This window comes from Pipistrellus hanaki, assembly GCF_964339955.1.
Source record: "Pipistrellus hanaki genome assembly, chromosome: 16".
NCBI classification, from domain to species: Eukaryota; Metazoa; Chordata; class Mammalia; order Chiroptera; family Vespertilionidae; genus Pipistrellus; species Pipistrellus hanaki.
The window spans coordinates 46,668,450-46,693,168 of NC_140518.1; the positions used below are offsets into that span (position 1 = coordinate 46,668,450).

The 24,719-nt window shown below is 55.6% G+C and overlaps 2 protein-coding genes across 3 annotated transcripts in view; one reads left to right on the forward strand and one right to left on the reverse strand.

Moving 5' to 3' along the window:
- SHMT1 (serine hydroxymethyltransferase 1) overlaps positions 1–24,719 on the forward strand; it is a 1,020,383-nt gene that overhangs the window by 211,238 nt on the left and 784,426 nt on the right. The gene's annotated exons all lie outside the window — the stretch shown is intronic.
- Positions 2,142–23,484, reverse strand: DRG2 (developmentally regulated GTP binding protein 2). Of its 2 annotated transcripts, none has more exons than XM_084861578.1 (13): positions 23,289–23,484; positions 16,853–17,013; positions 11,279–11,368; positions 10,684–10,744; positions 8,900–8,990; positions 8,288–8,360; positions 8,087–8,177; positions 7,255–7,352; positions 6,886–6,962; positions 5,641–5,729; positions 4,904–4,962; positions 2,783–2,836; positions 2,142–2,462 (listed from the first exon to the last, which is right to left on the reverse strand). In XM_084861578.1, the coding sequence occupies exons 1-13, from the start codon at positions 23,350–23,352 to the stop codon at positions 2,376–2,378; spliced, it is 1,095 nt and encodes a 364-aa protein (XP_084717704.1). In that variant the 5' UTR covers positions 23,353–23,484; the 3' UTR covers positions 2,142–2,375. The 2 variants fall into 2 exon arrangements, with proteins under 2 accessions (XP_084717704.1, XP_084717705.1); XM_084861579.1 differs by having other exon boundaries at positions 2,799–2,836; positions 23,289–23,458.

Here is a 24,719-nt window from a genome sequence, read left to right on the forward strand (position 1 = left end):
AAAAACAGGTGCAGGAAGAGGTCAAGCGTTGTGACTTTGAGGTGTGACATGAGGAGGTGCTGTCAAGGAGGGAGAAGGTGCAAATGGGGGTTTTCTAGCCAGGGTCCCAGGGGAGCTGAGCAGGCTTGGAAGAGCTGCTGAGGTGAACATGGGGATCGACACCGGCCCTTGGGGTGCAAGCCCCCCAGCAGCTCTCCTGGGCGGGACGGATCGAGGAGAGATGAACTTTGGGTTTCCTGCCAAAGGGTTCTGAGATGAGGCCCTGTGAGGGCCAAGCTGGAGGAAGGGGCATGATGAACCGCCCGGGGCTCCTGATTGTAAGCTGCAGGGGGTCACCTGTGGGCGCGTGTGTGCACGTGTGAGTGCTGAGTGTGTGCGCGTGTGGTGGGGCAAGCAGTCTGAGCAGGAAGGGGCTTCGGGTGGCCCACCAGAGCCTCCCCACACAGAAGGCCAGGGCAGGGGAGGGATGGGAACAGGGTGCCAGCCAGGCCCCTGGGAGTTCACCTGGTGGGAGGTGCTGGGGGAGGGGGTAGGATGGTGAGCACAGCGGGCAGGCCTCTGGCTCTCTCAGGCCAGCTGCAGAGCAGGCGGAGGGCTGACAAGGCACGGACGGCCCTGAAGTGTGAGCACAGACCAAGCCCAGGAAACAAGAGCACCCAGCGAGCAGCCCTGGAGCCCGACACCACCGCTGTGACCCTCCGAGCTCGGGCCTCTCAGCCAGCTCGGGGGACAGAATCGCTCTGCACCTGACGCCTTGTGAACCAGGGCCGTCCCTGCCTGAGACACAGGAAGGCAGCAGCCTCCACCCGTGGCCAGACCCCGTGGCCGTCGGCTGAGCGAAATCCCCGAGCTGTCTCAGCGATGCCCACAGGAGCTGCACGGACATCATGTCCATTTCATAAACGAAGAAACTGAGCCCGAGAAGGACCTCACAGGCCCCCTCCCCTCCTGCAGACTTGAGGGTGAGGACTAGAGGCAGACCCCACGGTCCGGGCCGGGGCTCCCTTACCTGGGTCCTGAGGCCTGCGCCGGGCCCGCATGCCGCCTGCCGAGGGTCCCGAGTGCCGCCCAAGCACGGCTGGCCCCGAGCAGCAGCTGTGTCGTCAGGGAGGGGGAGCGAGAGGCCCAGCCCACCGCGCCTGCCGCCTGGGCCGCATGTATGTTTAATGATGTCTATTATTCCCGTTTTGTCTCTGGAAGAGGCTGAGCAGCTGACAGGACCAAGAACAGCCCGGAGAGCTGGGCAGCAGGCCTACCACTCCAGCCTGGCCCCGAGACCCCCGGGAGCTTACCCCTCCGCAGGCCCAGCCCGGCAGCCTCCCTAGACCTGTTACCGTTCACCCGAGGCACACTTCCTCCAGGAAGCCTTCTCTGCGCTCAGGCACCTTAACCTGCGGTTCAAATCCCATCTCCGCTCTCAAGCTGGGCAGTGCAGGGCAGGCCACTGCCCGGGGACAGGCTGCTGGGGAGGGCCGTGCACAGGCCCTGGCACACGCAGGGCTTAGAGAACACCCGCTGCCCCTCCCTGGCACCAAGACCTTCCAGCCCGCCTTCCTCGGCAACAGGCTGCTGCGTCCCCTGTGGGGGTCAGTACAGGACTTCTGGGGCTGCTGCCCACCTCAGCAGCCAGGCCTGGTCTCCAAGGCGCCACCCATCCTGGAGTCCACGTTCTCCCCAGCAGCCCAGGCTTGCGCCCGGTCTGATCGTTGGGCTCATTGCTGCCCACGGACCAAACCTGGCAAGAGTTGAGAAAACGTACAAAGTTGACCTCACTCTGACAGGAACTGTCCTCATCCTTTATTTCAGAGCAGAGATCAGAGGGCTTAGAGGAAATAACCGAACCCGCCGTGCCCCAGGTCTGACAGGGCCTGGGCTGCCTGGGAGGGCGCCCTCCAGACCTGTCAGCTGTGGAGGGCATGGACTGGGTCTTTAAAACCACTGGCCTCTGCTTTCCATCACGGGCGGCCGGGGACAGCTTTTTGCCCTGGGAGGCCCCTTCCTAGGTTCGAGAAGCTGCAGGAGCGGAGGGGCGAAGTTCCCCTCCAGCACCACCTCCTCAGGGAGCCTGGAGGCCTGGCTCACCCCGCAGAGCCGCCGCCGGCTCTCTGTGCCCAGGGCTGGGTGTGGGCGCAGGGGTCCCAACCCATAAGCCCCCCAAGGGGCTCGTCTCATGGGAATGCCTCCAGCCCAACCTAAGGCCCGCCCTCTCCCTCAGTGCCACACACTCTTGTCCTTTATGTACTGAAGACATTTCCGGAAAAAGCAGACTTAAGAGACCCCTTCCTGGAACACATGTATTTGTACTCTTCCTGTTTGGGCTTCAGTGGGTCCCACTGGGTCCGACTGCCCAGGGAGACGGGTGGGGCCCGGCCCGGCTACTTCTTGACAATCTGGATGACGTCTTCGTGCTCCATGGTGTGGGTGAGGCCCACCCGCTGCGGGCTGTACTTGGTGCTGGTGCCCTGGGAAGAGGCAGAGGGCAGCGTCAGATTCAGTCCTGATCAAGGCCAAGCCTGGGCAGCTGCTACTAGAGGAAGGCGGGTCTAAGCGGGTATCCCAGCACCGGCGAGCACCGCAGGCCTCGGCCGGACTCCCCAGGGGTCTATCACCTCTGGGTCCCAAAGTGGAGCGGCCCGTGTCCAGTGTGGGCAGCGTGCACGGGTGGAGTGGGACAGACACACTCGGTCCCACATGGGAGCACAGGGACGCTGCACAGGAGTGGGGGCACCATGCTCCCTCCTGCCCCAGGGTGAAGTTGGGCATGCCACCCGCCCTCACTCACCCACACCAGCGCGTACTTGAACTGGCTGGCGAGCGACCGGTGGATGCGGTGGCACTAGTGGGAGGACAGGAGAGTCAGCGGGAGGTGAAGTTCCATCCAACCCCACCAAGCAGTTCCCAAGGCGGGTCCTCACAGCTCTGCCTCATCAGGGACACCTGCCCCTCCACACACCAGGTCTGCCAGGGGCTGGGCCTGGCTAGCTGTCAGTGCCCTCTGCCCACCTCGCCCGACAGCAGCCCTGACAGATGCTTCAGGCCACCACGCCTCAGCCTGGAGTCACGTGCTTGGCCACTCTCTCATGCCTTCCGCCCACAGCTGTTAACCTGGAGCCTCCCACACCACCACCCAGCCTCCGCCCCCAGCCTGCGGCGTCAGCATTCCCAGGTGGAATGAAGGTCATGGGAATCCCAGCGCAGGGGGGAGGCTGGAGGCGGCCTGGGAGCAGCAGCCCTTCCCTGGGAGACGTGGGCCCCTGGGGCTGGGCGGGCAGAGGCGGCGAGCCAGGGAGCAGATGGCCGGCACTGCTCTCCTCCCACTGAGGAGCCACAGCCTCAGGCCCTGGAGGGGACCCGCCTAGGCCAGCACTGGGACAGGGGCAGGCAGGGGCTTGCAAGAACATCTCCCAAGGAGCCACCCTGACCGGCCTTCTCCAGGCGAGTGACACCTAACCGCTCCCCTGCTGGCCTGATTGCCCCTAACTGCCCTCCCCTCCTGGCCTGGTTCCCCCCAACTGCTCTCCCCTGCAGGCCTGATCTCCCCCAACTGCTCTCCCCTGCTGGCCTGATTGCCCCAACTGCCCTCCTCTGCAGGCCTGGTCCCTCCCAACTGCCCTCCCCTGCTGGCCTGAGAGCACACGACTGCCCTCCCCTGCTGCCACTTTGTGGTGGCCATCTTGTGTGTTGGAGTGATGGTCAATTTGCATATTACCTCTTTATTATATAGGATTATTATTTTTATTAATCCTCAGTTGAGGACATTTCAATTGGTTTTTAGGGAGAGTAAAAGAGAGAGGGAAAGACAAAGAGAAACACATTGATTGGTTATCTCCTGCACAAGCCCTGACCAGGGCCCAGGCTGCGGAGGAGCCTGCAACCAAAATACTAGAATTGAACCTGGAACCCTTTGGTCCACAAGCCGATGCTCTAGCCACTGAGGTAAACTGGCTAGGGCGATTATACTTTGGCCAGATCAGCAAAAACTGTATTTTGTGGTGTGCCACAGAATTTAGTAATTAGTCTATGTGCTATGAGATGGAAAAGGTTGAAAATTGCTGAGCTAGAGGAAAACAGAAGTCCAAGAGGACGGCTGAGTGACCTGGAGCATTGTCTGGCTCTCGGGTTAACACCTGCTCTTCCAAGTCCCAAGGTACCTTCCCTGAAAGATGGCCCAGACACCCCCAGGGGAGAGGTGGCTGTGCCTCTGACAGCTCCAGACACAGAGGGCCCTTGCTCTCCGGACCCACAGGCTCGCCCGGAGCCCTGTCTCAGGGCCTTTGCAAACACACTCCCTGCTGGAGGGCCTCTCCTGTGGCCAGCTCCTCAGTCAGTCCTGTGGTCACCTCCTCCGAGACCTCCTGGCCTCTCTGTAGACTTGGTGCCACCCCTCCCTACTTGCTGTGTGGCTGCTTGGCTCTGAGATTGGGCATCTGGCATGTTGACCCCAAAGGACCCTAGCTTTGGCAGAACTGGGTCTTCTTTGTTGATGCTCAACAGACAGTACTGAGTGAAGAAAGCATTCAAGCCGCCTCTGGGTGAGGGCAGGCTGTGGGGGCAGGACATGCTGGGATGCATGGGGACCCAGAAATCAACAGGCGCCAAGAGCAAGGAGGTGCAACTCCGAGTCCTCGGCCTGTGTGGGGAGATATGACTTACAGTGGACACAGGAGCACCAGGCAGAGCCGCCGTACAAAGCACCCTGGTGGCTCAGACTGGGAGGACCGCGTTTCCAGGACAGCTGCCACACCCCAGGCAGATGCGAGTGCCGTGCACACCATTCTGGGCCCAGCACCAGGGCCTGCCCAGGCACCTGGCACTGCAGCCTGTCCAGGCCTTCAGACAGGACCTTCCCCCGGGGGACAGAGAGCTCCGTGAACCCTCATCCAGGCAGGTCTCAGGAACTCACCACATGCTCCACGGAGGCCCCTCTCCGGAGGATGATGGCGTCTGTGAAGTCCGGCCGCTCTGCACAGGTAGAGACGGGGTGGGTGTGAAGCAGTCATGGCCCCACGCTATGTGGTTCCTTCCCAAAGGGAACAGAGGCCCTTCCAGGCTCCAGCCTTGGGCTAGCCTCCCTTTTTAGCATAACCTCATTGTAGAGCCCCATGCAATCTCCCACAACCTTGACCTTAATACAGATAAAAATAAATCCAAGTCCAGGATTCATACTGCCTGCAACCCAGACAGCCACGAGAGCCCCAGCTGAGCCCCGTGAAGCACCTGGAAAGTACTGGCAAGACTGACAGCTGCAGCATCCAGTCAGGGACAGCTACACAGCTGCCCTTGCTTACAAGGTCAAGGTCAATGAAAACTGCCAGAACTCAGCAGCTAGGTCCCTGTGAGTGTAAGGAGTGGGACACGGGAAAAGCTCTGGTACACGCAGTCACCTACAGTCCTGACGAGGAGCCTGCCACTGCTGGGGGAAGTCGGAGGGGTTACTGCTGTAGCTGTGGGGACTCAAGAGCAGCTTCTATCCCACTGCCCCTCCCCCGGCCCCAGAATTTGGCATTCTTGGTCACGAGGGCTCAGGCTGAGGTTTCTACCAGCCCGGGGCAGAGGTCAGTGCCAGCTCGGAGAAGGGAGAAGGGTGGACACAGCTGGGCTCTGGGGGGGCCGATTCTTGGCTGAGGCTGCTCCACTCACGTCCTCTCTTCTTGGTGTAGATGCAGGTCAGAGCCAGGTATTCCCAGAGCATTTCCAGCAAATAGTCCAGGTTCAGCTTCATGCCACAGCTGCCAGGGAAGAAGGGGGCAGTCAGAAGGGCCCATGGGCTGAGGCCAGGGAGCGCTCTCTCACTATGGCAAGGGACAACCTCCACCTGGCTGGGCAGAGGCACCAAGGCCTGTGGCCCCCTGGAGCCTGTGAGCACCAAGCTCCAGCCGGTGGCCGCGTGATCTTCAGCCACTGCCTCTAGTCAGCAATCAGACCCGCCAGCAGAGCGCAGCGTCTCCCGGGGCCACAGCTGCCCCTGCATTCGACACAGGGCCTGCTGTGTGGGACTGGTGCGGGGCTGGGATGGGATGGAGGACAGAGGGCTATCCATAGCTTGCCTCCTCCTGAGAGGTGGGAGGGGCTTCCAAGTGCCCAGGGCAGCCCCGCAGGGATTTGAGCACCAGGGGTTGGGGTGGGGCTGGCTGTGGCCATTGGCGCTGTCTTAGCTGCACCGATCCTGCCTGATGAGCAGGTGACAATGCTCTCACAGCCCAGGCGGGCGTAGGGGGCCTGGGTGTAGCAGGAGGTGGAGAGGAGCCGAACTGTTCTAGGGAGGGAGGTGGCTTTGCTGCTCTTTGCAGCAGCTGGCAATGCCCAGGACATGGTCCTCGTAGCACTTGCATCCCACCATTTGCACAGTCACCCCCACCTGGTCGCTGAGCGTCTTCCTCCCCATAAGCTAAGCCCCACTGTGAAGCTACAGAGCACTTTGTTTGAGCTGGGAAACCAGCAACATGGAAGCCACGAGTCAGTGATGACAGGAAGTGAGTGCAGGAGGCCCCGGAACCCACCCCTCAGGGACAGGGAGCCACGGTCCAGGATGGCTGTGTCCACCTCATAACTCAGCTCCCTTCCCCTCTGCTGTGCTGAGCGCCACGTCATCCCAAGTGTCAGGAGCACTGGCTTACTGTGGCTGCCTGGGGACTGAGTGTGACTTCTACATTATGGAGACTCTTGGCCATTCTTAATTATTTCCCCTGATGGACAAAATACGTTTTCTTAACCAGAACCCACTCACGTTACCCACTCCGCCCCTGCCATCAGGGTGGGACTGAGCCAAGGTCACAGCAATGGGGAGGGTCTCCTCTGCTGGCTGTGGGGGGGGGGGGGGTGTGAGGGGAGGCGGCAGGAAGGCCTCAGGATGGGCTCACCCCCAGAAAGGACGGCGAGCCTCACCTGATGACCACGCTGTTGGGTTTCCGGGCCAGGCGATCCACTTCCTCCATCGAGATCTGGTCAATTTTGTTATAAACCTGGATGGAAGGTGGAGGTGGTGACGGGGACGGAAAGAGACAAGAGGACAGGAAAGGGCCATGTGGCCACAGCCCTGAGGCTCCTCCCTCTTCACCCCACGATCAGGGCCGAGGGGGAGCACCTCCCTCCCCCGCGCAATGGAGCGGAGAGTTGAAAGGGACGGGCTGGGCCAGACCCCGCCAGTGAGATGTGTGCGACAGAGGGGAGGAGGGTGGAGACTGCTCTGTGCCTCGCAGAATCCGCTCCGGGGCCAGGCGCCCCCCACAGGGCAGGGCGGGACTGTGCACTTACATACAAGCAGGGCATGTACACCCGGTTGCCCACGATCACGTCGATGAACTCGTCCGGGGAGCAGTCCTCTCGGAAGAGCACTTCCGCATTGAAGATCTCTGAGGGGCACGGGTCAAGGGCAGTGTGCGCTAGCAGCCCTGGTGCCTAGCCAGGGAGGGCCTGAGACAGCCATCAGGGAACAGACTGGCCAAAGGGACCTGGGAGGCCCTCTCTGCTCGCATGGTTTTACAAGATTTTAAAGTCTGGGGAGCCCCTCCTTCTTTTCAAAAGAAGCCACAATATGTAAAAGCTCCAATCACCAGTTCAAATCTTCAAGTCTGCTTGCCAGAACCCCGAGCACCTCAGAGGAGCCGGCGTCAGTGCCAGCTGAGGGCCTGGCCTCTCACGGCCCTCTCCCCTGTGCATCCTGCCTGCGTCACACCTCCAGGGAGGGGACGAGGCCGCGCCACCTCGAAGGGACCGTTTCCTCATGAGCGTTCCGTGCTGAGCTCGCCTCTGCCTCTGCCGTCCTGTCCTCTGGTCCCCAAGCCCGCCTGTCCCCCAACAATACTTAGCGGGTGTGCACAGGCCCCGGGTCTCCGAGGCTTCTCCAGACCGGGAGCCGTTCTCCTCGCTGTCTCATCACCCGCCCAGAGGGACCGGCTGCCGCAGCACCCAGCAGCCGCCCAGTAGCCCGGAGACCGGGCTGCCTGCAAGCCCGGATCGTCGAGAGGGGAGGCGGAGGCAGGCAGCACCCATGCTGCGGCGGCAGCTTTCTCAGAGCCCGTGCAGGGCGTCAGGCCTGGGAGTCTGCCGTGACCCCGGGCCCAGGCCTCTCCTTCGGGAAGGATACTGTACTCGTGCAGGATCAGCTGCACCAGCTTTTCCGAGCACTGGGTGAGCGTGACTGTCGAGTTAAAGGAGATGCCACCGCCTTTCTTGGGCTGGAGAAGGGAGAGCTGCTGAAGGGTTGGCTGTAACTGCCCACAGGCTCAGATCCTGCCCGCTGCAGTGCACACACCACCGCCCCGCAGCCCGCAGCGAGGGGCCTTACCTTGAAGTAGATGTTAGGCTTGTGCTTGTTCAGGCGGATGCCCACCGACTCCAGCTCCTTCTCCAGCAGAGACCTGGGCAGAGCCCCCATGCGCCTTCACAGGTGCCCAGAGGCAGGCTGTGCAGCTTCCATGGACAAAGGAAGCCCCTCCCACCCAGGCCCACACCCTCCTCTAGGCACCCCATGCAGCCTGGCCTTCCTTCCCAACGACCCTGGGCTGCCGGGTCCTCTGGGCCCCGTCTAGTCCATGGCAGACTGGCCAGGTCTGCAGTCCCCGGGCAGAGGCCGGGCATGAGCAAGGGTTCTGTTACTCGGGGCTGGGCTTCTGGCAGCAACTAGGCCACTGGCTTCCGCAAGCAGGAGCCAGAGCCAGGCCACGCTCCTTAGGCCGTGAACGGCCAATGTGGCCGGGACTCCGGCTACGAGCTCCAGCCCCGGTGCTGGAGGAGAGCCTCCTGCAGAGGACGCACCGGGCGGAGAGCACGGGGTCAGCCGCGGACAGTCCTGCCGCTACTGCCACGCAACAGGGCCCAGCACCACTCAGACCGTCCACCACGAGCTGCAAGGCCTTCCCAGACACGCCAGCCTGCCCCCCGATCCCACCCCGCGGACCTCTGCACCTCTCCCTTGGTGGCATCCAGCATCATGATGACGACGTCAGCTGTGCGTGCCACAGCAATCACCTGCCGGCCACGGCCTTTCCCTGGACAGGCAGAAGGGTCACGGTGAGACAGTGACAGGCAGGACCCATGTGACCCCCACCCACCCCACAGCACCCAGACTCCTGTCCTTCACAGACCTGCCATGGGGTCTGCCACCTGCCACCTCCCAGGCTAGGGTTTCTTTGGCATTTTTCTTTAATTGAGATGCTCTTACTGTGGAGACTTTTTCATAAGAAAATTCAGCACCATCACCTTAGGAGGGCGACATCCTCCCCAGGCCCTGTGCTAAGAACTTCATTTACTCATTTGATCCTCAAAACTATCCCATATGATTGGTGCTATCATGCCATTTTACAGATGAGAAAACTGAGGCTTGGCTTAGACACAAAGCAGCGTGGTGCCAGGACTTGACCCTATCTGCCCTGTTAGGAAAACAGGGCGACAGGAGGCCCACTCGGCAGCAGGGCCACAGGAGACCACCCTGGAGGAGGTGCCTCAGGGGTGGCCAGGCCTCTTTAGTACCAGATGACCAAAGACGCCAGGGTCCTCACCAGGGCCAACGTTGGGGACCAAAGCTGCAAGGCTCTGTGCAGGGTGGTCTCACTATGCCCTGCCCCCTCTTCTGAGAGCCAGGGTGACCCACTCCCCGCTGCCTCTTGCCTCCAGCCGGCGCACTGCCCACAGGTGGCCGGGCTACCTCAGGCCCCTCGTATGCCGGCTGGGATGGCATGGGACCACCACCACCACCAAACTCAAACCTGCAGGACCTCAGTGCCATGGTGACGGCAGGGCAGGGGAAGGCACTAGGAGGGATGGCACTGGACACTAGGGAGGAGGCCCACTGACAGCCCATGCAGGCTGCTAGCAGGCAACTCCATCCCACCTGCCACTCAGCAGCTGAACAGTCAACGAGGCAGACCTCTAGCTCGGTGCCCCAGCGCCCCTCCTGGCTACGGAGAGGAAATGAGGCACTCCCTAAGCCACGGGCTGTCTGAGCATTAAGTCTGATAATGGTCAGCACAGAGCCCAGAGTTTAGCAAGTGCTGAATAGCCAGCAGCTGTAACCATCACTGCAAATACTGGATGCAGCCACCTGCCACCAGAAGCATAGGTATGTCTCCATCTCAAAAAAGACCCCCAAAACCTGAAACAACAATAACAACAACAAAAACACCCCAGGCTGAAACCGGTTTGGCTCAGTGGATAGAGCATTGGCCTGCGGACTGAAAGGTCCCAGGCTCAATTCCGGTCAAGGGCATGTACCTTGGTTGCGGGCACATCCCCAGTAAGGGGGAGTGCAAGAGGCAGCTGATTGATGTTTCTCTCTTATCGATGTTTCTAACTCTCTATCCCTCTCTGTGAAAAATCAATAACGTATATTTAAAACAAAATAAAACAAACAAAAAACCCCGAAACATCACAGGACAGAACTAGGAGCACAGGCTGAGATCACAGCTGAGAGGGTCCATCCCTCCCAGGGCAGCGGAGCACAGGGAGGGGAAGAGGGGTCGAGCCTGCCTGGTGAGCTGTGCGACCCTGGCAAGTCATTTCCCTGCCTCAGTCTCCTCGGCTTTAAGATGGGTTTCTCAGGACTGTAAGGGGCCAGTCCCTTAAGCACAGAGCACTGAGCACTGCGGATTGTGAGCCCCACCCACCACCCCTCAACAGCCACCCCAACTCCAATAGTGAGGTCTGGTGCCTCCTGAGCAGGAGGGCCCGGGAGCCCCGCCGCACCTTGCGCTGCGCCCTCGATGATTCCAGGAAGGTCCAAGAGCTGGATGTTGGCTCCTTTGTACTAGGATGAGAAGGGAGGACGGTGAGGGGAGGAGGGCCACTGGGCAGGGCCCACTTGAACGCAGGACCCTACAACAGCCTGCAGCGAGGGGCTGCTGAACCCCAGGCCAGCCTCCATGCCATGTCTGAGCCTCCTCACCCACTGTGAGCTGAGCCACCTAGAGGAGAGCTCTACTTTACAACCCACAGCACTCCTCCCGATGGCGACAGCACTTCACAGACAACGTGCTTCCCTGGGAGAGGCTCCAGGCCGGAACCCGGCCGCACGCTCCAAAGCTTCACAGGAAACTGGATCCAGCCCCGCAGAAACAAGTGGCGGGCTGGGGGTGCGGCAGCGGAGCACAGGGATCTGCACGCACTGGCCTGTCCCAGCACCAGCTGGTGTCACAGGATGGGCTGGGCATCTCTGGGGTCTCAGCAGCCAGGATCCCCGGAGGCGCCAATGCCAGGGCACACCGGCTCAGGACAGACACACACAACTGGAAACACAAGCACACGCCCTTCCCCTCCTGGGATTCAGCCAACTCCTACTTACCTCAATGACCCCTGGGATACACGTCAGGGTTGTGAATTCATAGGATGCAGCTTCGCTAGCTGTGGAGGTCATTAGACTCAAGAAGGTGGACTAGGAGAGAAAGCAAGTCATTGCATGAGTCTTGTCCCATCCCCCTGGAGAAGCCCATGGGCTGCAGGCAGCCGGGAGGCCCCCTCCCCCCGTTAGTGATGGGGACACGTGAGGGAGAATAGCTGGAATGCTGTCTCAGGCCCTGCCACAGTGGAGATGGCACCAGAGGACCCTCTGCTCCTCGGTGGCCCCAGTCTCTCTCAGGTGGACACAGGGACCTTCTTCTCATTAGGTTCTTCCTTAAATCAGGGGCCACTCCCAGCTCCACAAAACCCTCACCACCCTGGGCCCAGAGAACTTCACACAGGTGACAGCTACGGCACTCAGAGTGGCTGCTCCCGGGAGAGGCGAGATGTGCAGGGAGATCCTGACCTTTGGGTTCAGACAAAGCCCGGCGGGAGGAAGGGGAGTGGAAAGAGCGTGGGTGAAACCCTTATGCCATGGTCCGCTGTGGGAACGGGGCTGCCACTTGGCTAGGAGACAGAGAGGCCTTGGCCCCGCCTCTGCTGGGGGCCCTGGGCAAGAAACTACATCCTCTAAGTTCAGTGTCCTCACACATAGAGTGGGCATCCACTCCATCTCTTTCTTTTTTCTTTTCTTTTCTTTTCTTTCTTTTTTTTTTTTTTTTAAAAAAATATATTTTATTGATTTTGTACAGAGAGGAAGGGAGAGAGACAGAGAGTTAGAAACATCGATGAGAGAGAGTCATCGATCAGCTGCCTCTTGCACACCCCCTACTGGGGATATGCCCACAACCAAGGTACATGCCCTTGTCCGGAATCAAACCCGGGACCCTTCAGTCCCCAAGCCGACGCTCTATCCATTGAGCCAAACCGGTCTCGGCTCCATCTCTTTCTTGAGGTACTGCATGGGGATCAATAGAGATGATAAGGCACGTGGTCTACTGAGTCCGGGGCACAACCAGGGCTGGATGCAAGGCCCGGAACACAAGTTAAGCGGTGGGCAGCGCCGGAGAAAACCCAGCCCCGGCCGCAGGCGCCCATCTGGTCAGCACGGCACCGGAAACAAGCCTGGGACGCAGTTCCGACTGGACAGTGCTGCCTAGATCTGGAGCCGGTGCCCTCTGGACTCTGCCCCTCGCTGGCAGGCAGGAAGGCTGGGGCACACCTCCCTCACACACCCTCAGACGGAAACCTGGAATGGGCCATGTGAAGGAAACGCAGGCCTCAGATCCAGAAACTCTCTGCCCTGGGACCTCCTGAAGGTGGGCGGTGGGGGTAGAGTAATGGAGCAATGGCCCTGAGACACCGAATGGACCTGAACTCCTACCAGGGCGGCGGGATCTGGCCACAGGTCCCAGACTCCAAGGGCCCGGACCTTGGAAACTAGAGTGACTTCTCTCAGCCTGAGCTTCTCACCGGGAAAGGAAGTCTTTGATAGGATGGAAAGTAAAGTGGAAAGAAAAGACAAAATTAATGAGCCCATAAGAACTGAAGAGCTGAAGCCTGGAATCCTCACGTGTCACTGCGGGCCAGCTGCGGGCCAGCAGCGGCCCTGCCTTTCCAGGTGCAACTTCCTCAGAGGAACCACGCTGCCCCGGGAGGAGGGAGCTGCTACTTACAAGGCACGTGAGCTACCAAGTGAGGAAGGAGTGAGAGAACTGGAAACAGCTACTTCACAAACACTCCTAAGACCCCGGCAAGGACAGGTGTCTGGGCCAAGCCACCAAAGGATGGTGAAAGGCGGATTTCTGCGAGCTGCCCAGCAGCGCCCTGCAGGTGACTGCCCGGTGTTCTGGCATGGGGGAACACAGCCACACGGGGGGGACACAGGGCGCGATCCCCTAGTGCAGTGGCCCTGGACACGCAGCTAGCCCTCGGGGTTTCAGCCATGCCCATCACCCACTCGTGAACCTGGCCAGCTCCCGGGAAACAGCCACCGGACAGTGGCAGTGCACCGTGAGGAAGGAAGCAAGCAGATCCCGGAGCACAAACGTTCCACCAGGCAATGGCCTGGTCTCTTTGGCGAGGCAGGGCCCTGACAAAGGGGCTGGTCTGGGTAAAGCAGCCTTCGTGACCACACACGGGCTCCATGTGGCCAGAGCGGACCCCAGTTTAGGAAGACCAGCTGAATGGCCTTTTCGGGTAACTACTGATTGGAATATAGTCTGGCCATTAAAGGATCACTGGGTCACTGTTCATTTTGTTTGGTATGCTATGCCTGTTTGTGGCTAAGCAGGATATTTTTCTTACTTACTGGAGATACAAGCTTAAATATTTAGAGGTGGAGGGCCATAAAGCATGACACCTGTAACTGACTCCCAAATGGTTCAGTCAAACCACCCCCCCCACACACACACACACACAGAGAGCAATATGGCAAAATGCCAGAGAGAGGGCAGACTGTACTTGTTTTCCCACCTCTTATACCTGTTTGACATTTCTATTACACAGAATTGGGGAAAATAAAAAGAGAGGGGCCTGGACTGGATGCCAGGACTGAAGCCTGTGAGGCACTGGGCCTCGGAGGGCTCACTGGGGGAAGTCCCCCCTCTCGGGCACGAAGGGCTCCTGCAGCGGAGCGAGGTCTGCTCCTCCGGAGGGGCTGCAGTGGGAGGCCCCTGAGCGGCTGTGTCTGGCTTTTGTGGAGTTGGGGAGTCAGGAACACCCCACCACTAAAGGAATTTGAGGCCCTAGTTGGTTTGGCTCTGGTGGATAGAGCCTCAGCCTGTGAACTGAAGAGTCCCGGGTTCAATTCCAGTCATGGGCACATGCCTGGGTTGTGGGTTCGATCCCCAGTACGGGACATGCAGGAGGCAGCCAATCAATGATTCTTATCTCTGATGTTTCTATCTCTCTCCCCTCTCTCCCTTCCTCTCTGAAATCATAAAAGTATATTTAAAAAATAAAAATAAAGGAATTTGAGCGCAGGCTGGAAAGCTGCTCAGACTTTATGGAAGGAATGAACTGCCAAAGGCTTGAAGGAATAGGAGCTGCAGATAAAAGCTTCCAGTCCATTCTACCTGATTCAGATAACATGGCACTGTATTTCCCGAGCCCACACCATTGGAGGACAGGAGAAAAGGACAGTGAAATCCAGCTGGGGTATGTGCCTGAAGATAACAAGCACTTAAATGCACCAGGAAGGAATCCTTCTGCAGGTTCTGCAGCAGAGCCTGGTCTTGGTCCAGCCTGCACCCGCACCAGCCCGTAATCCCAGCTCAGACACAGCACTGTGGAGAGAGGGTACACCAGAAAGCCTAGAAAACGTTCCCATCGGTCCCCAGGTGGAGTCAGCTGGAGTTTCCTTGGTGCATAATTGGCCAGGCTGATGGCTGCTTTAAAAACCCTGAAGCCGGAGCTGCTGTGCCTATGCCTAGGATCGCTTCCTGCAGAAACACCTGTTCCAGCAGCAAGCGGCGAGCACAGAGCATTTACCACAGCACCGTGGGCTGCAGCCAAAGCCTGGGCGGCTGGCCACCACCATGGGGGGTGGGAGGTGTGTTGGTGATCACATGACCATAACACGGTGTTCCAGGCAACAGTTCAGAGATGAGGGGATATACAAGATGAGCCTGAAGCAGTTTGCAGTATCAGAAGTGCTGAATAAACACAACAGGAGTTTGTCAAAAAGCCAACTGAAACAGCTAGAAAAATCTGAGTAACATTAGAACCCAAGTATACAACAAATTCCCATGAGTCCACACGGATACAAATATATGATTCAGCTGCAGCATGGTGGTCCCTCCTTTGGAAAACTGCTGTTTGAACTACTGTTATTTTTAGATGGTCTCTTATTCTATAAAATATAACTTTGTTTTTAGCTTGAATAATAGAAAAGATAAACTTAACTGTCTGAACTTGCAAGCTAGCCATCTAAAAGGGCTGATACACTGATACTGATATTAATTCACATATTCTGCCAAGTGTTTGTTCATCCAAGGTTACAGGTGTCTATATAGATATGATATGTACTCAAAGTTATGAGTTGTCTGTATAGATATGACAGGTGTTTGATTAGATATAATATGTACTCAAACTTACAAGTTGGCTGTATAGAGATGACAGGCGTTTGTTAGATACGATATGTTTTCAAGGGTACAGCTGTGTCACACATGAGCTGGAAGGATATGAAGAGGAAACACTCCCTCCTGTGTTTGTGCGGAATGTGACAGATAACCTGCTCCGAACCTGCACACAGTGAAGAGGGCTCCTAACCAGGGCTCATCAGGCTCTTGTCCAGCGCGCTGACTTGAGATACAAAATAAAATGGGAGAGAAGAGACAAATCTCATGTATGAACTCTGAATAATTTGTGTAGCTCAAACAGGTGGACCTAACTCCTCCCCTTAGTGGGCTGCACACAGTGCCATCCCTTCTAAGAGGACACGAGAACAAGAGAAAAAGAGTGAGTTCACAGAGGAGAAACCTGACAAACTCGCCCTCACCAGGTGGTCAGGGTCAACATCAACTGATGATGTGAGAAAAACGGTACTTCACTCCCGCAGCATTCCTCCCACACACCCGACTGTACATATAAAAGGCTAAGTCACAGTCTGAGCAGGAGACAAGGTCAGACAAACCCCAGTGGAGAGACATTCTACAATAGCCCACTAGCACTCCTCCAGATGGCCAGCCATCCAACAAGGCCAGCCAGGGAGAGCCCAGAGGACAGGACCGCTGAGTGCGACACGGGCTCTGGGCAGGAGAACAGAACTCTGCTCCAGCCGGGCGTGCGGCGTGAGGGAACTCTGTGCTGGCATGGCGGCTTCTTTGTAAATCCTTGGCTCTTAAAAAGCTGGGCAGCTCAGTCCCTTTTCTGCTCAAAATCCTTTCATGAGGTTTAACTTACTCCCCACTCAAATATTAAGTATGAATTTCACACTAAACTAAGAAGCTTACAGAAGAAACCTAAAAAACTCTGTAGTGGCTCCTGCTTCACCCTATTTCACTCAAGGCCAACGTTGTATGACGGCTCCAAGGTCACCCACCCCTGTGATGTGTCTCCCACTGCGGCTCACTTAGACCTGGCTGCCTGGCTCCCTTAAATACAAGCCCCCCCACGGGCCTTTGCACCCACTGCTCGCTGTCTGGGAGGTCCCTTTGCAGGGCCCTGCAAACTTCTGCACTACCTTCAGGCCTCTGCTCAAACCCCCGCTCACCAGGGCAGCCTTCGCCAATCCCAACCAGAAACTGGCAGGACCACGGTCCCCACCCGCCATTAGCTGACTGCCTTTTCTCCTCGAGAGGGGAAGTCTGTGTGGGCAGGGACAGAACGCTCTCTCTCCTGCTGCATCTCTAGCAGCTGGCACGCGGTGCACTCAATGAATGTGCACAATGGATGAGTCAGAGACAGAATGCCGCTCTTTCTGCTAAAGCGGAAAGAAAGCTCTCCGTGTTAGGATGATACAGGGATGGGCCCGATTCCGGGGGAGGCTAATCCAGAGGGACAGGGAGAAGAGCCACAGTCACTCTGAAAGCAGACACTGCCTTCCTCCCCAAGGCCCACCATGACCATCACTGACCTTACCCACAGAGGGAAATCCGATCAGTGCCACCCGGGCGTCGCCCGACTTCATGACATCGAAGCCCTCTCCTTTGGACGAAGCAGATTTGGATGGTTCCAGGAGCTGGGCCCGATACTTGGCCAGTTTTGCTTTCAGCAAGCCCAGGTGATATTCGGTGGCTAACGGACAAAAAGCAAGACAGAAGGTAAATGTCTGAAGTATCCAAGCCCTCTGAGTCAAGTGGGGCCTCACACACCACCGAGTGCTAGCCGGGCTTGTCAGACCCAACGGCAACCCATGTGAAGATCAGGAGAGAAAAACACCATCCCTGTGCTGACAATGCCTCCTGGAGCGGCTACAGGGTTAAGCCTTGCACTGACCTGTTGGCAAAGCCACAAACAAGTCCCAGTTTAGAGGGCACAGCCCTCTTAGCATAATTAAGCTTGACCATATGACATTCCCTAGATCCTTCCTGGGTCGCTAATGGGCTGTGGGAGGTGCAGCAAGTGCTGCCAAAACAAGTGAAGCTCATAAGAACATGATAACTATGGTGACCACTACTTTGTTTACTTCTGACTGTAAAAGCATCAGCTTGCAGTCTGGATCTTTTCTGTGGCCTTAGCCAGGCACAGAAGATCCACCTAGACCCAGCTTATTCTCTTTGTATTTTCTTCATCCTTCACCAGCCCCCCTCAGGCTTGCTGAACCCTTGGTTGTGCTGGCATGGCATACCTTGGCTGCTCACTTCATCTGTATATGTAAAAGGCTAAGTGACTGTTCGACTAGTTGCTACGATGTGTACTGACCACCAGGGGGCAGACACTCATCTCAGGAGCTGCAGGGATGCGCACTGGCCATTTAAAAACAAATGGCACCACAGACCCGGTGCCAACAAACCAACACTCGGCTTCCTCCAAGTGTGACACAGGCCCTGACACCACCCCAGAGTGACACCCCACCAAATCACAGCCAATGCTGCCAAGACCCCAATACTCCATGGTGCAAAATGTGGCCCACAGCCCAGCCCAGAAAACTGTCACTGTGGGCGCCAGGCAATGAAGTCACATAGCAATGCCCGGCTTCTTCTCCCTAGCAACTAGCCTTCTTGGAATTTCTTTAGCCCAGGAACACAACTTGCTTTATAGCCAGGTGCACACATTTCAGTTTGACCAAATATTTGTGAAGCATTTTCACGTGCCTCATCTCATTTGACCCTCACAGAAGTCCTGGAGGACCCTGTTTCCCCAAAAATAAGACAGTGTCTTATATTAATTTTTTCTCCCAAAGTTGTGCTAGGTCTTATTTTCAGGGGATGTCTTATCTTTCCATGCGCTAGGTCTTATTTTCGGAGGATGTCTTATTTTCTGGGAAACACAGGTAGGTAGAAAAGAGGCTCAGTGGAATCCTATTCTCTTTTCATTAGCCAGAAAACGGAGATTTAGAAAGCTCAGAAACTTGACCCAACTGAAAAGAAGTAAGAAATGGTGGACTTTGAAAATGACTTCAGGTTTTCTCACTGCGCAGAATATAGTCAAACACTGCTGCAGTTAATATTTTACCCTTTGTTCTCCCTGAGTGATCTACAATAATAATCTGCTTCATGTTGATATTTACTGCTATGTTGCTGACAATTACCTGAAAGAAAAGTTGGGGTGCTTCACTGGGCTGGAAAAGTTTAGCTGCATCAGAAAGCAGGTCTAATGAAGCAAGTCTGTTCTATATCTATAGGAAGCTAAGTTGACTTGCACATGTTCAATACACGAGTGTTTTGATCTGTCATTGTCGATCATAAATTTGGTTGACACTACTATTAAAAAGGGTGAATAGCAATATTAAAATAGTCTTCTAATTAATTAATTTCCTTTCATTGTGCACAAATCTATTCACCGGGCCACTAGTCTTATATAATAAAACCCTAATATGCAAATCGACCAAATGGCGGAATAACCGATATCTATGAAGCACACTGACCACCAGGGGACACCAGGGGGCAGGTGCTCAACGCAGGAGCTGCCCTCTGGTGGTCAGTGCGTTCTCGCAGGGGAAGAACGGCTCAACCAGAAGCTGGGCTCATGGCTGGTGAGTGCATGAGAACGAACAAGCCATCTTTTCTGTCAAAGAACATTTTAGACAGCCGCCATTTTGGACTGCAGGACTAGGCAGCCACCATGTTGGCCACATGGCTTGCAGCTTCCCTGAGGGCCGCCATCTTAGAACAGCAAAGGCCAACCCCTTCCTTTGAATTAGTCAACTGCAAAAGACTGCGCCTGAGTTCCAATCAAGACTAAGGGATAGCCGAAACCAGTTTGGCTCAGTGGATAGAGCATCGATCTGTGGACTGAAGGATCCCAGGTTCGATTCTGGTCAAGGACATGTACCTTGGTTGTAGGCACATCCCGTTAGGGGGTGTGTAGGAGGCAGCTAGTCGATGTTTCTCTCTCATCAATGTTTCTAGCTCTCTATTCCTCTCCCTTCCTCTATGTAAAAAAATCAATAAAATATATTTTTAATGATAATAAAAAAGAGTAAGGGACAGGTCACGTGGGTCAGGGGTTATAAAGCCGAGCAGATGGCTCTGTGCGCATGCTTCCAGGCCATGTGTGTGCACCCTTCTATGTAGAAGTAAAGATGTTTCATCTTGCTGCCTGGCTCCCGAGTATGTTTTGTGTTCTACCAGGACCCCTGACTTGGGAGGCTCACCTTATTTCCAACAAGTGCAGCAATGGTGGCAGAAGCCTCTCCCACCTCCATGGCAGCGTTAAGGACCCCTTGGGGGTACTGGACTGCGAGAGGGCCCAGGCTGGGTTCAGGGACACCCCCTCCCCTGCCAGTGCATGAATGATGTGCACCAGGCCTCTAGTTTATAATAAAAGTGAGTCTCCTTATTGAGGCTTCGAGACCCCATGTCAGTGTTTCTCAGTGAATCCAGCAACACACCCAGAGGGTTTTCTAGAAATTCCTAGGGATGTTTTCCATTGTCATTCTGATGGTGAAGCCAGCTGCCCTACCAGGTGTGAGTCAGCCTAGCACAGTCAAGAGTTGTCTTGTGTCCCACGTGACTTTTCATGTCCCAAGGACATCCATAGAGAAAACCTGGTTAGGGTCACAGGAGCCTGAAATCTAACTGCTTCACACACGCGCACACACAGGGATTTTCTGCAGTGTGAATACACGCTGAAATTTCCAGGAATGCAACTCCTGTGCATGTTCAGGGAAGACTATGGCATGTTTTATTTGAAACTTTACCTAAAGCGGCTCACCATCTTGGGATTCTATGCCACCAACAGTGAACCCCCTTGCAGGGAGGCACTAACATAACATACCTGCACTTGCCAGCACTGTGTTGGCCACACCCCATTCTACCCAGAGGTACAAGCTTCATTATCACTTCATTATAACTTGGCTGTGGCCCAACATTTGCATATTGAAATACACAGTATTTTTATTATAAATTACTTTCCCTTTCCCCCTCCTTTATATTACTATTAGGGCATTATATCGATATTTTTCAAATCCTTTGTGAATGTAAGTTATACTATCGATGGGGAATCACATTTCAGAACAGTAAAAAGGGTATTACAAAGTCTTTACTATAGACAGAAGCTGGGACTGACAGTAAGACACAGGGCCCTAGGTGATCTGGCCCCGGCTACTTCAACATCTCTCACCACTCCACTTTTATTCACACATTCCAGCCGCAGCGGCTTTCTCAGCACATGCTGACCCTTCCTGCCTCTGACCTGTGCACTTGCTATTCCTTCCATTTAAACTTTCTCTCTGCAGGGCTCACTCCTTCTCAGCATTCAAGGCTCAGCTCAAATGTCACCTTTTCAAGAAAGTCTCCCTACCAGTCTTGGGACAGTGTCACCCAGAGGTCCACCCTGCTGTCTCTGCCATTTTGCTTTGGGTAAATTACTTAGTCTCCTTGTGCATTAGTTTCTTAACCTGCAAAATAACTACTTACCTGATTTCTATAAGAAAGCACTAAGAACATGTCTAGCACATAGTAAGCACCCAATAAAAGTTGGTGATTATTACTATCTACAGTAACCCACCTCTCTAGTCGCTCTGCCTCGGTCCTAATTATTGTCTGCATGGCTCTTATCACTATTCAAAACTGTCTTGCTTCTTTAGTTCCCCCTCTAACAGGGTAGGGACTGGGACTGCCGAAGTTGTATCCTCAGCTTCTCGCACAGGGCAAGCGCAGGAAATGTTTTTTTTTTTTTTTTTTTTTTTTTAAATATATTTTAATTGTTTACAGAGAGGAAGGGAGAGAGAGCTAGAAACATCGATGAGAGAGACACATCGACCAGCTGCCTCTTGCACACCTCCTATTGGGGATGTGCCCGCAACCAAGGTACATGCCCTTGCCCGGAATCGAACCTGGGACCTTTCAGTCCACAGGCCGACGCTCTATCCACTGAGCCAAACCGGTTTTGGCAAGGAAATGTTTTAATAAGCAAATGAGTGAACTGGTGACATTGAGAAATGGTCAAGAATGGGTTCAGCAGTAGTCAGGTGGACATGGTCCTTCCTGCCATCCCAGCTCATCAGATTCTGAGCATCCCTGAAAGGAAGGATAGACCTTAATCACCTCCACGGTCCTTCCCCCACCACTGCTCAAGCGGGCATCTCTCGCCTCCCCTAAGCCTCCCTGCTCCTTTGCGTCCAGTAGATCAGTGTTTCCCAACCTTCTCTCATGATGAGAATCACCTGGTGGAGTTGTTAAAACACAGATTCCTGAATCCCAACTAAGAAGTGCTAAACTAGAATTTTTGAGAACATATAGGTAAAATTGCATACCTAACTTAGTGCTCTGTATATAACATCTGTGTTAGAGCACTAGTTAAGTATACAATTTTACCTATATGTTCCCAAAAATTCTAGTTTAGCACTTCTTAGTTGGGATTCAGGAATCTGTGTTTTAACAACTCCACCAGGTGATTCTCATCATGAGAGAAGGTTGGGAAACACTGCAGTAGATGATACTCCACTGGGAAACCAGAGAGGGAACTTTTACAAACAGAAATCAGACTCTCCTGCTTCACACCCTCCATGAGCTCTTACTGCCCTCAGAACACAAGTCAGACTTGGCCCAGAACTACACGGTGCTCCCTGACTGGCCTCTCCTTTCCCATCACTGCACCCAGGCCCAGATCTTTCCATCCTTAAACACACCAGTGTCCTGCCTGCAGCCTTTGCACCAACTGTTCCCTCTGCGTGCACAAATGCTGGTCTCAGCTCATATGTTCCCTCCTTGTGGTCTTTTCCGATCAGTCCCCACTCCTAACACTCTAGTTTGTCTTCACAGAATTCATTGCTGAAATTGTCTTGTCTATTTAGTTACTGATGTACAGACTGTCCACTGGGAGGTCAGCTCCACGAGGTCATGGATGCCACGCGGCAAGCGCTCAGGAAAGAGTTGCAGAATGAACAAATGATAAACGCTCCCCAACTCCCTAGTCTTCAGAACTAAATGGAGCCATGGAGGAGAGGAGAGGTCGGCCACCCAGCATTCCTTGTTTCTTGCTCCTGCAACCCCACAGCAGGTCCGGCTGGGCCCTGGGCCTTACCACCTTCACCAATAGTATTCCCCATTGATCCCAGACCCTCCTTCCGATCTAGACTGTTCTCTCTGTCCCATGAATACAGCGTGCTCAGAGGCTCCCTTGCCTTTGTCCCCCACCTGGAATACCTTCCCTCCCCCAGCTCCAGGCCCACCTCCTCCTGGAAGCCGTCTAGGTATCACTTTCTTGTCTTCTCACCTTGAGCTCCTCCGGCCCTTACAATCTGAAGCCCAGATGGGATGCTTCATTACGTGCTTTCTGTAGGTTTTCTGTCCACACTGGGTGCTGGCCATGCGCCTAGTGCTCTGCACAGCTACCTAGTGTAACTCAGCTGCGAGCGAGCACGTGGGGAGGGGGTTCTCTGTGAGCAGATGAGGACCCTGAGGCTAAAGGAGGTGAAATGACTTCCCACGGCTTCACAGCAGGTAAGGGGTGGGGCCAGAGTTCAAAGCCAGGCCCGCCCGATGCCGGAATCCAGACGCCTCCTCTAGCCACCCAGATCTCCGGCTGCGGGTGAGTTTATGTGAGAGGTCACCCCCAGACTTCCCAGCACAAAAGGGGAGAGCGCCGACGCCCCGAGCCCGGGCCCGGGGAAGCCGGGGTTCCAGCCCTGGCCCCGCCTCTCTCTGGGTCAGACGCAGGCGCTGTGGCTGGGTTTCTCCGCTCGGTCTCTACTCTGTCACCGCCTGCCTGGCTCTGAGCAGCTCTCCCGGGGTCGTTGGCCGTCAGCCGGCGCGGGGCCCATCCCGCCCGGCCCGGCCCGGCCCGGCCCGACCCGCCTGGGCTCTGGCGGCGCTGCTCCGCGGCCCCGGCAGGCCCAGCGCTGCGCGGGCGGCCCCATCGCACCGACAGCAACGCGGAGGCGGAGGCCCGGCGGCCACGCTCACCCTTGTTCTTCTGCGTCCGCGCGATCTCCTTCTCGATCTCCGATATCTTCTCCAGGATCCCCATGGCCGCGCTCTGCTGGGGCGCCCAGACCCCGCGGCGCTTCCTCCAGCCGGGCTCGCGCGGCCTTCAGCGTGCGCCAGGAAGCCTGTGTCCGGAAGCCTGCGGGTTACAGCGTCCGCCGGCGCTCGGCCGTTCTGAGTCCGGGCGGGCCCGACGCGATTGGTTCCGCCCTCTGGGCTGGGAGCCCTGGGAGACGCGACACTGGAGGGGGGCGGGGGGGGGGGGGGGATCAGGCATGGGAGACGGAGGGAATCTTCGGGGATCAACTCTAACCGGACGTGAAGAAAAGAAGCCGAGCTCTTATTCTATGTGGAGGTTAAAGTGGGTCCCCCTTACCACATTAACCAAGTGCCAACCTTAGCCCTCCTCTCCACCATCAGATACCTCCTGATACGATGCAGTATGAAGTAGACAACATTTCCTATGTGGAATTCTTGAAAAAACAAACAAACAAACAAACAAAAAACACCAAAAAACAACCGTTGTATTTGAATTTAGAAACAAGGAAACATAAGACAAATCTAGAAAATGGTGCATTTTGTAAAACAAGTGGCCTGAGATCTTCAAAATTGTAAATGACCTGGGGAAGGGGAAGGGGGCTGTTCTAGATTAAAATAGCCTATATAATAAAAGCCCCAAATCCACTGAACTGAGGAACAACCCGGGAACGACCTTTGCTACGACAGGCACTGACCACCAGGGGGCAGACACTCAATGCAGGAGCTGCTCCCAGCTCGCAGGCCCCAATTGGCAGCGGTGGGGTGTGCCTAAATTCTGGTTGAAAATTTTAAAAGCCGCTATAAAAAGTGGGACAGTTGGGGGAAATTTAACTTTGGATAAGATATTGGATATTATGGAGTAACTGCTAATTTTCCTGGTGTGATGAGTAGGAGATGTTTTTGTTATTAGCAGATGCATGCTGTGGTATTCAGGGGTTTGCTCAGGCAAATATAACAAAATGCCACGCGTTGGGTGGCTTAAACAACATAAACTTTTTCAGTTTTGGAGATTGGAAGTCCAAGATGGGGGTACTTAGTGTGGTTGGGTTCTCATAATGGGATCAGTACCCTTATAACAGATGCCAGAGAGTTCTCTCTCCCTCTCTCTCTCTCTCTCTAACGCTCCACCTCCCTCCTTCTCTCCCTCTCTCCACACATTCAACAAGAAGGTGGCAGTCTGCAAGCCAGGTAGAGGGCTCCTACCAGGCTCTGAGCTAAGTGGGGGCTTTTGTAATTTTGAGTTTGCATTCTCACCCACATTTTACAAACTGAGGTTACAAGCTTGCAAAAGAGCTTGGTGTGGTGGCTCAGCTGTTCAATCAGGGGGCTGAAATTCAAAGCAAGAGTTTTCAATGCCAAGCCCAGTGGTCC

Bases quoted from the DNA above. Each gene is read 5' to 3' on its own strand.
- DRG2 (XM_084861579.1), bottom strand. From the start codon at position 23,352: ATGGGGATCCTGGAGAAGATATCGGAGATCGAGAAGGAGATCGCGCGG. The intron at 8,991-10,683 runs GTGCGGCGGGGC...CTGCCTGTCCAG, and splicing joins CATCGAGGGCGCAGCGCAAG to GGAAAGGCCGTGGCCGGCAG. The intron at 2,837-4,903 runs GTGAGTTCCTGA...TCCTCCCACTAG, and splicing joins GGGCCTCCGTGGAGCATGTG to TGCCACCGCATCCACCGGTC.